At 45.9% G+C, this 15,420-nt stretch overlaps 1 protein-coding gene across 10 annotated transcripts in view; it reads right to left on the bottom strand.

The window, feature by feature from the left end:
• The window catches only part of PTPRM (protein tyrosine phosphatase receptor type M), an 864,300-nt gene extending 849,091 nt beyond the window's left edge, over positions 1 to 15,209 (bottom strand). For 7 of the 10 annotated variants that reach the window (XM_033178302.1, XM_033178303.1, XM_033178306.1 and 4 more), the window contains exon 1: positions 14,109 to 14,680. In XM_033178302.1, coding sequence (XP_033034193.1) covers positions 14,109 to 14,178 — 70 coding nt within the window. In that variant the 5' untranslated portion in view covers positions 14,179 to 14,680. Of the gene's footprint in view, positions 1 to 14,108 lie in introns of all 10 variants that reach the window. The other 3 variants (XM_033178310.1, XM_033178308.1, XM_033178311.1) reach the window with 3 other exon arrangements.
• Positions 15,210 to 15,420: the final 211 nt, after the last annotated feature.

Below are 15,420 nucleotides of genomic sequence, written 5' to 3'. Positions count from 1 at the left end.
AATAGTAAATGGTGGTTGTTTTAGGTCACTAAGTTTCGAGGTGCTTTGTTACACAGCAATAGCTAACCAATATACCTTGTTTGCCAATCTGGATAGCCTTTTTAAAAGTGTGTTGACATAAAACAATGTTTAACCAAAAGATCTGTATACATTTCCACCTAGGTAAAATTTTGCTTAGCCAAAAGATTTTGATGCTTTAAAAAAATAAATTTGATGCCAGGTGGGGTGTCCCATGCCTGTAATCCCAACACTTTGGGAGGCTGAGGCAGGAAGATGGCTTGAGGCCAGGAGTTTGAGACTAGTCTGGGCAACATAATGAGAAACCATCTCTTCAAAAAAACTTTTGTAAAGTAGCCAGGAATAGTGCCACATGCTGCTTGGGAGTCCCAGCTACTCTGGAGGCTGAGGTGGAAGGATCGCTTGAGCCGCCTGAGATGTCAAGGCTGCAGTGAACTATAATCATACCACTGCACTTCAGCCTGGGTGACAGAGTAAGACCTTGTCTTAAAAAAAAAAAAAAAAAGTAAATGAAACGTACACACACAATAGGTGCATTTGGAGCACTGACACAAATGATGAGATTTGAAACTAATTTATTTTCTGCCACCACCCAAAAAGGTTTAATGCATTTATAATGATACATAAAATACAGCAAAATAAATTAAAATGACGTGAGAAAAGGGACTAAGAATCAGGCCAGCAAAAAGACCCAGAAACAAGGATCAACTGCCCAGATGAATGCTCTGGCAGTTTGCTGCTTTGTGTCCAGGTACTATCTACTCTTCAACTGGTAACAGAACCTATTTTTTTCTTGGAGCCCAATCACAGGAGCGATTTGTACTATGAGGGAAGAGAATCTCTTTTCCACTAGGCTTGGAGCAGGAGGGATTTAGCCTGTAACTCCTTAGAAACATCACATAGAGAGAAAAGATGCTTAGCAAAGAAGACTTGGAATCCCGTGCCCACCTTTGGCCTTCTCTGTTACATGTTACAAGAGCCAACAAATTCCCTGTTTGATGTAAGCCAGCTTTGACTGAGGTTTTCAGTTCAATATAAAAGTTCTAACTACTACAAAACATGCGTTTGAATCTGGCTTTCTAACAGCCAACGGAAAAAAGAAACTTGATGGGTTATTTTACTCATTGTGTCCACAAGAAGAATCTAAATGCACAGGAGAATCACACCTTTCCTTGAACCGAAAGAAATTTCTCCAGAAGGTCATCATACAGATTTTATATGATGTAATACAACATCACTTAATATCTTCCTAGCAGCCACACTATATTTGAAATGCTTTTTTTTAGAGCATAACTTCAATACAGGAGGATGGCACCAAAGTAAAGCATCAATCAGGAAAACACTACTCTGGGTATGTATGGGGAGGGAGACATGGCGCATGTACCCCACGTTCAGGTGACCTGGTTGGGTTGGGAGTGGAGATGACTTTACCTCCCAAAGTCTCCATCGATTCTCTCAGCCAAGCTTTTATTTGTAAATGGGGGGCAATACGTTTAAGAATATCATACCCTCTCAGCACACTACTTAGCATACACTTAGTGCTCAATATATGGTTATCACTTATGACTATCAATGCTAAGCCCCTGAAATAAGGCTTACTATGTAGTCAATATTTAAGAAGCCACAGGCCTTAACAATCTAGTTGCTGAAGAGCCTTTGGTGTCACCTGTGAATGGTAGCTACATTCTCAAGCACAGAGAGAAAGAGTGAACTTCACTTATGCTAAGTGCATAGCTTAGCAGATGAAGCCTGTGGCAAATGTTCAAAGCATCCACAATCTTGCAGAGAGCCCTCCAACACCCACTTCTTGTTAGCAAGCAACCTCATGCTGTATCAGGCACTCTCTCAGATGGCACCCAATGCTCTAGATATGTCTCCCATGCTCACCTATCAAAAATGACCCAATGATCCAAGTCTCATTCTCTTATGCTGTGCTATCTGACAAACTAATATGAACTAAGATATAAGCTGATGACAATCCTCATACTCTTTAAGATATTGGAGAGATCCTTGAATCAAATGTCATTTTACAAGGGAGAATCTAAAGATGTCAACTTATTGAGGTGACAGCTAGTTAGAGATGTCATATTTAAGATAACTTAATGAGCCACCTCTCCTAGAGACTATATTTTGACAAAGACCTTTCTTCCTTGGCCAAAATGATGAGCTAGCGGAAACTGCAAGTGCTTTAACAGACCAGTATGCCCATTTTGAGGTTTGTGAGACTTTTCAAAACTACTTCAATCAAAGCACCAAGCTTTTGGTCCATGCTTATGGGGCACCTAAGACAAATTATTCCAGTGTTCATATGTTTCAATGAACATGAAGTAAAGGACTAAGTGCTGGAAAATAATCTTCCCAAAATACTTTGCAGATCATCTTGTCTCATGATCTTCCCGGAATGAGTCATCTCAAAATGCAGCTCAAATCTGCAAATTTAGAGACCTAAAATCATCTGTGTTCTGATTACTCCAAAATGTCTTTATTCTTTCACTGTATTCTAAATGTTCCAGACTGATGCCATATTTACTAGAGGTCACCAAGTTGCAAGATAGATACAAAGCAGATAAGTTTCTATAATGTGCTTTGTTTCATAACTCATTTTCTCTTCTGATGCCAAAAAGCCTCTGCTTTATAAAAGAAATGCTCTCTGGCCAATTACAGTTTGGTATGTAAAAATTCATGTATTAATAGTAATAAAATGACCCGTCTGATCCTGACCACTAATTACACATGAAGTCCTATCACCTCAAGAGCCCCTAACATCACAGCATTGGTTATCTGATTTAGTCTTCGCAATAATTCTGCAAGGAGGCTGGGTGTAGCAGCTCACACCTGTAATCCCAGCACTTTGGGAGGCTCAGGTGGGAGGATCACTTGAACCCAGGAGTTTTGAGACCAGCCAGGGCAACAAAGCAAGACCTCTGTCTCTTAAAAATAAAAAATAAAAAAATTGGCCATGTGCGGTGGCTTACACCTGTAATCCCAGCACTTTGGGAGGCCAGGGCAGGCGGATCACGAGGTCAGGAAATCGAGACCATCCCTGCTAACACGGTGAAACCCCATCTCTATTACAAATACAAAAAATTAGCCAGGCGTGGTAGCAGGCACCTGTAGTCCCAGCCACTCACTCAGGAGGCTGAGGCAGGAGAATGGCGTGAACCCGGGAGGCAGAGCTTGCAGTGAGCCGAGATCACGCCACTGCACTCCAGCCTGGGCAACAGAGCGAGACTCTGTTTCAAAAATAAAAGATAAAAAAATTAATTAGCCAGGCATAGTGATGCACCTATGCTCCCAACTACTCAGGAGGGTGATGTGGGAGGATTGCTTGAGGCCAGAAGGTCATGGCTGCAGTAAGCTATGATCATGCCACTTGCATTCCAGCCTGGGCGACAAGAGTGAGACCCTGTCTAAAAATCATCATCATCATCATCATCATCCTGCAGGGTATTTTAAAATGAAATAACACCCCCAAGGCCTCATGGCTACTCAGAGGTAGAAGGAGAACTCAATGCCAGGAAGACCTGATCCAACCTGTATCAGGCTGGATACTACCTGTATCAGGAAGGCTACTACAGCCCTTCTTTCCACAGCTCAGGGACCCCCATGGCTGATGTCACAGCCTCAGACCCCCACTGTGTCCTGTCCCTCTCCGACAAAGCATGCTGCTCTCCAAACATACCAAGGGTTCTCAAGCAGCTGTCTCACAGGGACCCCCTGCCTACTGAGCAAGGTTAGAAAGCAGAGCAGAGGCTCTTTACAAAGCCACACATATGGGATGAAAATGACTGACAGAGAGACGAGGGAGAACCTCCCTCACACACACACACACACAAGGAACACAATGCCAACGGCAGCCAATGACCTGAACTCACTGTGGACATTTTACACCACATTTGGTGTTCAAGACTTCAGAAGTTGAGGAAGTAGAAAACACAGTTTATGAGGTTGCTGTCAAAGTAGCCTCTTTTTATTAAGTTTTATCACTTGAGAGTATGCTACACTGAATGAAAAAGGAACGAGAACATGCCTGCTGTAATGAAGATGAGCCTGATGTTATCATGATGCAGTCTGAGCTCTGTGTAGGTATAATTCATTTCATTCTATATCAGAAATAAAAGGCAGCAGAGATAATATATATGATTCCCTGTCATGGAATCTTCTTTCTGGTGATACCATGGTTCCTTTAATATACCAGTGACTAAATCAAATCCCCCTAGAGTACAGTCATGGTTAATCTACTACACAGTAAATTTCATTTTTTAGTGATCAGTATTATCTCAAAATGCTTCTTTATAGCAATAACTGATTTATACATTTTTATTATACACAATAAAACTATACTCTTACTTTTATATATTTAATTAACAAAAGGTAACACTTTTTCCTTTAAATTTAGCAACTGGGTCTCTATACACCTCTAAATTACTAATGGCACCAGGCACTAAACACACAGCCTGGTTCTATTGTTAAGGTTACTGGAGATACCTAAGTCAAACTTGATAGGAAGCAGGAAAAAAAAAAAAAAAAGAGCCTTAAGTATAAGTTATTTGATTTTTTTCTTCTCCAAGGGAGCTTCTTTAAATTGTTTCTTAATTCATTCAACAAATACTTATTGAGTGACTACTACATGCTAAAATTGTTAAGTAATTTGGTTTTACACATTGTGAGTATTTTTAAAGGAATGCTTTAAACCACCTTATAATTGTATATCTAGATGGAACATCACATTGAGTCCACTTTAAGTCCATTTTAAGCATGTGCTTATTACATGATGTAAAGTACCTCAAGCTACTCAAACTGAGAAGAGAGAATAAATAGTATCCATCAAAAACAGGCTGGGCCGGCCGGGCACGGTGGCTCAAGCCTGTAATCCCAGCACTTTGGGAGGCCGAGACGGGCGGATCACGAGGTCAGGAGATCGAGACCATCCTGGCTAACACGGTGAAACCCCGTCTCTACTAAAAATACAAAAACTAGCCGGGCGAGGTGGCGGGCGCCTGTAGTCCCAGCTACTCAGGAGGCTGAGGCAGGAGAATGGCGTAAACCTGGGAGGCGGAGCTTGCAGTGAGCTGAGATCTGGCCACTGCACTCCAGTCCGGGTGACAGAGCGAGACTCCGCCTCAAAAAAAAAAAAAAAAAAAACAGGCTGGGCCAGGCACAGTGGCTCACATCTGTAAACCTAGCATTTTGGGAGGCTGACCTGAAAAGACTGCTTGAGCCCAGGAGTTTAAGACCAGCCTGGGCAATGTACCAAGACCCTGTCTCTATCAGTTTTTTTCTTTAATTAGCCATGCATGGTGGCTCGTGCCTGTGGTCCCAGCTACTCAGGAGGCTGAGGTGGGAGGACTGCTTGAGCCCAGGAAGTCGAAGCTGCATTGAGCCATAATCAGTGATCATGCCACTGCACTCCAGCCTGGATGACAGAGCAAGACTCCTTGAGAAAAGAATAAAGCAAAAAAAAAAAAAAACACAGACTATACAAAGGGTGTGGTCCAATTCCTTCTCACCCTCTGTCAAAGCCTACCTGTTACCTATGAGCCCATTTTAATTCCATAGCTGGAAGCCAGGGAGAAGTAACAGGACCTCAGACTCCCAGAGCAACCCACACGGATATAAACTCTTCTCATTGTATGCAATAAATCTGCTTTCTGCATATTGAATAGAAAGAGAGATTAAAATGAATATTCACCCAACTGAAAAACTGATGCTTTATAAGGTTTTATGCTTTGCAGCCCATAAAAAGTAAATGCTTTGCTTCTGCTTTGGCTGGTGCATGTTGAAATAAATCATTCTGTTAAACAGTGGCCTTTTCTTCAGAGGGAGATGCTAAAACCTTATCAGTTTTGACAAGTCTCTGACTCCTCTCCTCTCATTCATCTCTCCTGCATGTCCTGCAATCCTTGCTCTTTTAGCTTGCAAGGTCATTTCCAACCCCTGCTAGCCCCAATTTCAAAAGGAAGCCACACCGCGTTCTTCAATCAGATTCTCCACCCTGCCCTGACTTCTAACCCAAAGCCAAACACTTGTGTTTCATATAATGGTTTTGACGACTCATTAGTCTTCTGAGTTTTAAGCAGGAAAAATGGCTGAATCAGATTTCCAGGCAGATTTTCATGCCTTCTTGAATTACATACCTAAACCCTCAATGCTGTAGAAGTCACTCCTTGCAGATGTAAGAAAAGTACAGACAAGCCATATCCTAAAGATGTTACACACCTACAGAGAGCCATCCACGCCACTGCTTTTTCTGGTCTACTACAAGAGGGCCCCAAAGGTTAACATGAACCCTTACTTAGTTGGCAAATATATACTACTTCTTCCAGTTTCACCACTACATGCAGATTAGCAGCAACACATGACACAAGAAAAAAAAAATGAGTACGACTGTAGCAGGTGAATCTAAAGTTGTCTCTGGATCAGTGCTGAATTTCAACAAACTACACTACAAGTAGCAGCGGAACTACAACTTCCACTAAAGAATTCAATTTTACAGTAAAGAGTTACACAAGTAAGCGGATGAAAGTCCGCTCTCGTGCTTGTCTTTAGCTGTCCAGGCAGCCATCTGTGGATGGGGCTGGGCCTTGCTGGGCTCAGGCAGGTGGGTTTAGGGATGCAGCTACACCTAGTGATGAGCTGCGGATCGCAGCAGGAGCAAGCAGCAGGAGCAAGCGGCAGCAGGGAAGCACTCTCCAGCTGTTTCTCAGAGAGGCCCGCTGCAAAGCGTTCAGGATCAATCTGTCAAAAGACATCATGATTATTTTTATTTACCTGGAGTGTTAAATGACAGAGAGGCAATGGTTGTCTTTGGGGGTTCAGAAAAAAATTAGGCTCAATTTTAGGATACACATTGTCAGTACTTTAAATAAATGTCCAAGAAAAATATTTATTTTCTTTTTTTTTCTTTTTTTTTTTGAGACGGAGTCTTGCTCTGTCACCCAGGCTGGAGTGCAGTGATGCGATCTCTGCTCACTGCAAGCTCCACCTCCCGAGTTCACGCCACTCTCCTGCCTCAGCCTCCCCAGGAGCTGGACTACGGGTGCCCGCCACCGCGCCTGGCTAATTTTGGTTTTTGTATTTTCAGTAGAGATGGGGTTTCACCGTGTTAGTCAGGATGGCCTTGGTCTCCTGACCTCATGATCCACCCGCCTGGGCCTCCCAAAGTGCTGGGATTACAGGCCTGAGCCACTGCGCCTGGCAGAAAAACCTTTATTTTCTATTTGGAAGTTGAGTTATTCCCAAAGGCAAAGTTTCACATTTCCACATTAGAATTCCAAATCTTACATTTACTAACTTCCAGTTCTCTCCTGAGAAAGTCCCTGTTTCCTTCCATTTTAGTAGATTTTGAAACTTTTAATAAATGAATCACTCTTCAAGGTGTGGTAACTATATCTTCATCTTTGCCCATTACCATCCACAAAGAGGCCATACAGATGTAAGTGCTCAATAAATATTTACCTGAATTAAATATTTCAAAAAGAATTATTAATAAGCACTATAAAATATTCTAATAAGCACACTGGGCTGCATGCTTATTATAACAAGCCAACAAATATCTCCTATACGAAATATCAACCCAGGGAAATTTCCAATGGCTAACCATTACAACAAAATTTAATTGTTACATTGTGGTAAGTAAAAATATAGGAAACTTTTTTATTCATTTGAGTTTTACAACTGGCTGGATTTAGTCCCTTCCCCAGTGTCTGGCCAGAGACAACACAATCGCATCACCATGTTGGTTATACTGGCTGTATTAATCAAGAGGCTAAGCAGTGAATGAATGGACGTGATATTTTTACCCCCAGTTCTCTTTCGGCTCTTGTCAAGGGAGGCTGATAGGGCAGGCAGAAGATCTCAGTTCTTTTAGAACAAGGGTTCTCCAACTTCAGGTCACATCAGAATCCCATGGGGGGCTTGTTCTAACACAGATTGATGGGCCTCATCTCCAGGGTTGCAGATTCAGGATCAGAGGGTTGCAAGTCTAACAACTTTCAACGTAATGCTGATGCTGATGGCTCAAGGACAGCATTTTAAGAACTCCTCTTTCAGGGCGCAGTGGCTCACACCTGTAATCCCAGCACTTTGGGAGGCGGAGGCGGGCGGATCATCTGAAGTCAGGAGTTCAAGACCAGCCTGGCCAACATGATGAAACCCCGTCTCTACTAAAAATACAAAAATTAGCCAGGTGTGGTGGCAAGCACCTGTAATCCCAGCTACTTGGGAGGCTGAGGCAGGAGAATCAATTGCTTGATCCAGTGAGGCGGAGGTTGCAGTGAGCCGAGATCACGCCATTGCACTCTATCCCGGGGGACAAAAGCGAAAGTTCGTCTCAAAAAAAAAAAAAAAACTCCTCTTTCAGGACAACGTTTCTTCAAGTGTGGCCTTTTCTTACAAACTCTGAACAGCCAGGGATGCTGGGGGCCCTCCATCATGGACATCAGAATCACCGCAGCTGGGCCCCAGGAAGCAGCCTTTGAAAGGAGGACTCCAGATGCTCCTCGTGGACGGCAGGTTTTGAGAAGCACAGATTTAAATCTAGCTCACCATCAACACTGGTGCAGTTTCCCAGGCCCTCCCCAGAGCCACCTAGCGTCACTGAGGCAGGATGTTACTGTGATCTACCTGCACAACTGCCACTCTTCATGGCCCTCCTTCAACTTTCCATGTGTTTCTCCTTTATAGCTAAGAGGGCACAAGCGGAGTGACCCTCCCTTGCTAGGATCTCTGGAGCTTGTCACATCCTACACCTGAGTACACAACACTTCTCTTCTCATCCTGTTTTTGTCTTTTTCTCTCACATACTCCCAGCCCCTTAATTACACCCTGGCCTTGCCAGCCACCTCACCAATGATGGGGGCACTACAGACTAGGAAGCTTGGTGACTAAATCTTTCCTCCTCCCCACCCAAGGCAGCCCAACTTATTTTTCTCTGCTGGGTTTTTCAGAGCTACAGTGTAAACTCAGGCTTTCTGATGACTAAACTGAAAACCACCGCAGTATTTTAGGAAGCAAAAAACCAACATCCTCTTATAATGCAAGATTTACATTATTTTGTACCTCTTTAGAATGTTTAATTTGTGAGTTGGAAAGACATTAATAATTAAACCTTCCTTCACTTATAAAATAAGCCTATTAACATGCATGTTATATTCATAAAGATAGTAAGCACACTAAAAAGTGAGACTGTAGGAAAGTTGGTTTTCAAAGAGAAGAATCTCAGAATTAAAGTAAAATGCATAGTGGACATAACCCCTAAGAAAAATGTTTCACTGTTGAAAAGCATAAAACTCATTAAAATGCCTTATTCCCTAAATGAAAACTAAGCCTTGGGATATTTAGATAATACATGCTCATTCTAGAAAACTTAATGAAATCTAAAACAAAAATTGAAAGAAAACAATAGTTAATCTAACACGTAGTTCCTCTACTATATACAGCCTCACAATTCCTAGAATATATTACAATCCTTAGAGAATTATGAAAAATTTAAATAAAGCTATTGACTTTTCTAGAATTGTCACAGAATTAAATTCTGAAACCAACTTTTACCAAATCTAAAGGCTAGGCTATGCTTCATTTATAAAGAATTTATATAATCTGAAGACATACTTCAAATTACTTGTTCATTAAAGAAAATTCATTTTGCATTACCCAAATTATATACACACTTATCCATATATCACTATATGTCAATAGATTATTTTCTTAAAATCTTTAAAAATAACCCTTTGAAAACATGAGAGACTTAAACCTATAATTTTCTAGATCGGAACAATTTATTATGCTCAAGCAATTCTCCTTTACATATACAGAACACTAAGAATGTTATAGTAATTTCTTAGCATATTTCTTTCATGCTCACTGATTTAAATTTGAAGTATTTTCTTCATTATCAATTTTCAATCTAGCGAAAGCACCTTGAAAATGTAAAATGCTATGACTATAGTTATCTGAAAAAGAAAAAAACTTAACTGCTAAACAAATATATTACCACTCTTTGCAAAGGGTGCTTTAAAATTCTATATTTTGAAAAAATTTCAGATTTATAGAAGACTTGCAAAAACAATACAAAATGTACAAGTACACCCTTCACCCAGCTTCCCCCGATGTTAACATCTTACATACACGGAGCAGAATTACCAAAGCTAAGAAATTAACATTGGTACCACACTACTAACTAAATTACAGGCTTTATTCAGATGTCAGCAGTTTTCCTACAAACATCCTTAAAATATTATTTTAAAAAATTAATTTATCCACAAGAGTCCCAAATTCACAAGGTTATGTTAACGTTTAATATAGTTCAAATACTACTGTAGCTGAAACAAAGAGTTAAGTCTGTATTTCTATTTCTACAAACCAAAGCTTGCTTAGCAGAACTTAACACATCAAAACCATTATAAGGTAGAACTAAACACTTCATTGTATTATATAATATATGTTGCAACTTGGCTTTTAAGAAATTGGGTCAAAGAGGAATAACTTGCCAACTTGTTGGATTCTCACCATGCAAAAGAGAATTTCCAACAAAACTAAAATGATTTAACTTTCTTTCTCATATCTTACTTATAAACCGTCTTACCAGTTATTTTTAGTGAACACTAAAGGCCTAGAAGATATAAAGTGAACCTCCATTATTTTGCCTAACAAATTAGAAACTATAACGATAAAAAACAATTTTTTAACCCTGGCATGGTGGCTCACGCCTGTAATCCCAGCACTTTGGGAGGCCAAGGCGGGTGGATCACAAGGTCAAGAGATTGAAACCATCCTGACTAACATGGTGAAAACCCATCTCTACTAAAAATACAAAAACTAGCTGGCGGTGGTGGCTGTGCATGCCTGTAATCCCAGCTACTCAGGAGCCTGAGGCAGGAGAATCACTTGAACCCAGGAGGCGGAGGTTGCAGTGGGCCGAGATCATGCCACTGTACTCCAGCCTGGCTACAGAGCAAGACTTCATCTCCAAAAAAAAAAAAAAAAAACACAATTTTGTAATGAAATACATAATTATCGTAAGCAACGTCATCACAGACCAAGATCCTAATACTTTTCCAGTAAGTTTAGCATTCTGTTTCTGATGTCTGGTATCCAAATCACATGTAATCCACCTCCAGAAGTGGTTAACTAACAGTCTTAACAATTCCAAACTCATTCCAAAAGAGGACAGGAGAGCACTGCAGAAGGCAAACAGCAGAGTGCCTTGTGTAGATGATATCTGAGTTATACAAAAACCCTTGACTGATTATGTATTTATAAACCCTCATGATTAGTCCATTGGTCTAAAAAGAACCCAGTGTGGAAAAGGCAAGCCAAGTCTAACTTTTAACAACCACTTCTCTCCTTCCATTTTATTATATATTGGTCCATTCACACAAAATTTGAACGTGTGCAAATGATCAGGATTCCCATTAGTGATTTATTCAACAAATAGTAATGCCTGTGACATCTAAGAATCTATGAGAAATGTTTTTTGAGAAAGCCAGAAGAAAATGAAAATTGGCTTTGCCCTCAAGGAGCTTACAATCTAGGTCTTCTATCTGTAAAATTTGTTCCCATGTCAAGTGAAAAGCAGCCAGTTACTACAATTTCTGGAAGAAACATAAAAAAGAAATATGTCAATGCCACTTCTAGCATTCAGAATTAACTTTCTCAACATACAAAAACAAAAAACAAAACCCTGAGTCACACCTGTACTACCCAAATGCAATATGGAGAGAAAAAAATAATGCAGTGAAACATAACTGATCCTTGCACATATGAAATTTGCCAACTTCACTTTTCACTTTTTTTTTTTTTTTTGAGAAGGATTCTCACTCTGTCACCCAGGCTGGGGTGCAGTGGTGCCATCATAGCTCACTGCAACCTCGAACTTCTGGGCTCAAGCGATCCTCCTGCCTCTGCCTGTAGAGCAGCTGGGACCACAGGCACACGCCACCACACCCAGCTAATCCAATTTCACATTTTTTAAAGTTCAACGTTTCTGAGGCATGGCTTGGATGCTGCCCTTTTCCCAGTAACATGCCAGGATAACTCGGGCTTTCTAGATAGAAAAGAAAACACATTTCACTTTATGGTATGGTAACTCAAACAAATAGATATATTTCTTCCAAATGAAAAATCAGGCTAAATTTTAGTAGAAGTCTATTTTGGCTTGACTGATCATTTACATCAGCCTTAACAAGGACATGGGTCAGTACAACTGAGGCTGAAATCCTTTTTGGTGATGAGGAAACCATGGTTTAAATAAGCAATATAAATATTTGTTTCCATCCCCTTGCACGCAATTTAAAAATCCATCCAAATGATATTTGACATAGCTCAACTTTAAACAAATCCCAAGCAGGGAGTTATGGATCTGAATAAAGAGAAAACCATGACTAGGGCTCTCATACTTGGCTTCTAATATTAATGAGTTACCAGGCTCTCAAATTGGCGAGTGCTACTCTATTATTCGCTAATAAGAACGCAGACCAAATTCTGCATCCCTTTCATAATCAGACGACAGTGCATCATTGTGTTAAATCCTCTGGAGCACGTGCAATTACCAGGCAGTTAGGGAAACACAAAACTTGGAGAAAGGATATTTCTGTATTGAAGGTGATGGTTTGGGTTTCAAAACCTACAAGTTCCACTCCTTCTCTGAGGCCAACTGTGATCAAGGGTCCTGCAGATCAGCAACACACAAGACACAACTAATGTGCCTGTGAGTCCAGAGCTCCAGCAGCCAGTGGTCCTGGACCCCAAGAAAATAAAAAGGTTTCCATGCACCAGAGGACCAAAGGTTTTTACTGCTTAAAATATGCTCTTTACTGTTTATGAAAGTCCCCTTCATCAAATTCTTAAAAAGCCCAACTTACTCATTCAACTCACTTGTTCCCAAACGCTGAGACCTATTTTGCAAAAACCAAGTTTAAGACCTAAGGGCAGGCTTTTTTAATTAAGAGAAAAAGAAAGCCCACCGCCCCCATTGCACGTGGACCTTAATGAAACTAATCTAATAAACACTAGAAAGGTGGTGTGCAAATGGGCCAGCGTTTGCCGTCCATCCACCTGTGTCATCCAGGTAATAAAGGTGATCCTGGAGGTTATAAACCCCTGTGACAGGGTGCCGGGTTCGGCCCCACGCCGGACCCCCGACTCCGATCCACAGATCCTCTCCATGAGGGGCTCCCCTGGGCTTAGAACGCCCCCGCGCGCGCGTGCAGGCACACACGCGCACACACTCACACGCTTGCTCGCACACCGCCAGTGCCTCTCCTTCCCACCTGGGACCCCCGAGCAGCCGGGCTGGGTGAACAAGTTGCCGCTGGCCCCGGCGCTCCGCTAGGGGGCCGAGGGTGGGGAGGGGGGGCCGGGGGGGGCGGGGGGGGCCGGGGGTGGGGAGGGGGAGCCCAGCGGGGCGCGGGGCCGTGGCTGCCAGGGCCTGGGGACCTGCCCGCTCCCTCCGCGGGCGCCGAGCCCTCCCGCTGGAACTGGCAAGGAACTCCCCCGGCTTCTCCGCAGACGCTGCGCGACCGCGGGGACCTACCAGGGTCGCCAACCGCGCCGGGCAGGGGGCGACAGGGAGGGCAGGACACCGGGAAATCGCCGCCGCCCAAGCGGCCGCCAGGTCCCGGCGATCGCTGCGGGCGCAGCCGAACACCGGCTGCCTGGGCCCGGCCGCTGCTCGGGGTCGGCGGGGACCGCGCAGCGACTACGCCAGGCGGCCCGGTGGCTGCAACTGGGAACTTCAAGCAAAGTTTTCTGCTGTTCCTTTTGCAGCCGGCCAGGGACTCATAGTGGCAGCCGCCCAACCTTGAGCACTAGCCCAGGCCGCGGGAGGACGGAGGCCGAGCTGGGAGTCCCGGCTGGGGAGCTCGCCCTCGGGGTTCGTCCGCTCCGCCCGCCTGAGGACTGGGCGCCTGCCAGCCCCACGGCCCCTCGCCCAGCGTCCGGCTCACAGGCAGAAGCCGTGTCCGGCCCGCCGCGCCTCCCGCCCGGCCCCGACGCCAGCCTTAGGGCTCTACCACCAGGGAGCTGCCGGCGTCCCGGGCGTCCCGCGCCGGCCCGCGCGCCTCGGGGACGGCAGAGGCGGTCCCGCTTACCTGAGAAGGTCTCGCCCGCCGCAGTTAGCAAAAGTCCGGCCAAAGTCGCCAGGCAAGTCCCAAGTCTCATGGTGCTGAGTGCGCGCCGGGCCGCTCCCCGGCGGCGGTGGGTGGGCGCACGAGGGCGGTGGGGGCCGGGAGCTTTGGTTCCGAGGCAGCGAGGAGGGAAGGGTAAACAGCAGAGCACTGAGCCAAGCCCCCAAAGTGCCAACAGTTGCAGAAGTCCGAACTCCAGCGGCTCCAGGGGCGCGGGCACAGGGTCCTGGGTCCTCCTCCCCTGTCCCTGGCCCCACTCGGCGTCTGGCGCCGCTGTCAGAGGGAGCTGAGGGCGAGCCCGCGGAGCCAAAATCTTCCCTCGGTTCCGGTGGCTGAGCTCGCCGCCTCTCGCCTTCCCCTGCCCGGGACCCGGGACCCGAGCTGCCGGCCGTGGCCGTGGCGGTGGCCGTGGCCGCGCGCGTCCCGCCCGCCGCCTCTCCACAGGCAGCCCAGAGCCCAGCCCCGGGCGGCGGCGCGCCGATGACCGAGCCCGCGCCGGCTGCGCGCGGGGCTCTTGCTCCCCGACTGACTGGCGGTGCCCCGCAGGCCGGCTGAAGGGAGCGCTCACGTCACGGCCGCCCGGCACCGCAGCGGCCCGCTAGAGGGCGTGAGCGCCCGCGCCCCGCCGGCCCGCGCCCGAGCGCCTCCGGGAGCTCTGCTGGGGGCGGCCCCGCGGCCACAGCCACTGCCGCCGCCGAAGAGGGCGTCAGCCGCGCGGGGAGGAGCGGCCACCGGGCTCCCCCCGCCCACCTCCTCGCCCCGGCCGCGTCTTCTATTTTGGTGGCTGGCTCTGGGGAGGGTGACTGTGGAAGGGGCTGCGCCGCCGCCAGAAGTTTGTCCCGGGTCACGAGCCGCGAGTAGTTTGTGAGCGCGGCCGGGCGGGACCAGCGGCCTGCGACCCAGCGGGCCGAGCCAGGCGGCTTCGAGCCCGGCGCCGGACGGCGATGTCACCGCACAGGGCCAGCTGCACCCGGAGTCGCCGGGCCTGCGCTCCTCGGCGGCTGCGGGAAACGCGAGCCAGGCGATCGCGGAGGCTCCAGAGGGCTGCGAGGTCCTCTGCGCCGCGGGCGGAGCGAAGTTGGCGGGCGCCGGGAGATGGCGCGGGAGCCGGGAGAGCCGAGTCCCGCGATCGCCAGCCAGCTCCCGGCCGGGCCCGCGGGGTACACGCCGCTGGCCCCGAGCACTGGCGCCAGGGAAGCAGTTTCTGCTGTTCTGCCTCCTCATCATGCCTCGGCGTCCCGTGTGGGCCCGGAGCGAGCCTCAGGCAGTACACGGA

This window comes from Trachypithecus francoisi, unplaced genomic scaffold (genome assembly GCF_009764315.1).
Source record: "Trachypithecus francoisi isolate TF-2019V2 unplaced genomic scaffold, Tfra_2.0 Lachesis_group19, whole genome shotgun sequence".
NCBI classification, from domain to species: domain Eukaryota; kingdom Metazoa; phylum Chordata; class Mammalia; order Primates; family Cercopithecidae; genus Trachypithecus; species Trachypithecus francoisi.
This window is presented reverse-complemented; position numbering and strand designations above follow the sequence as displayed.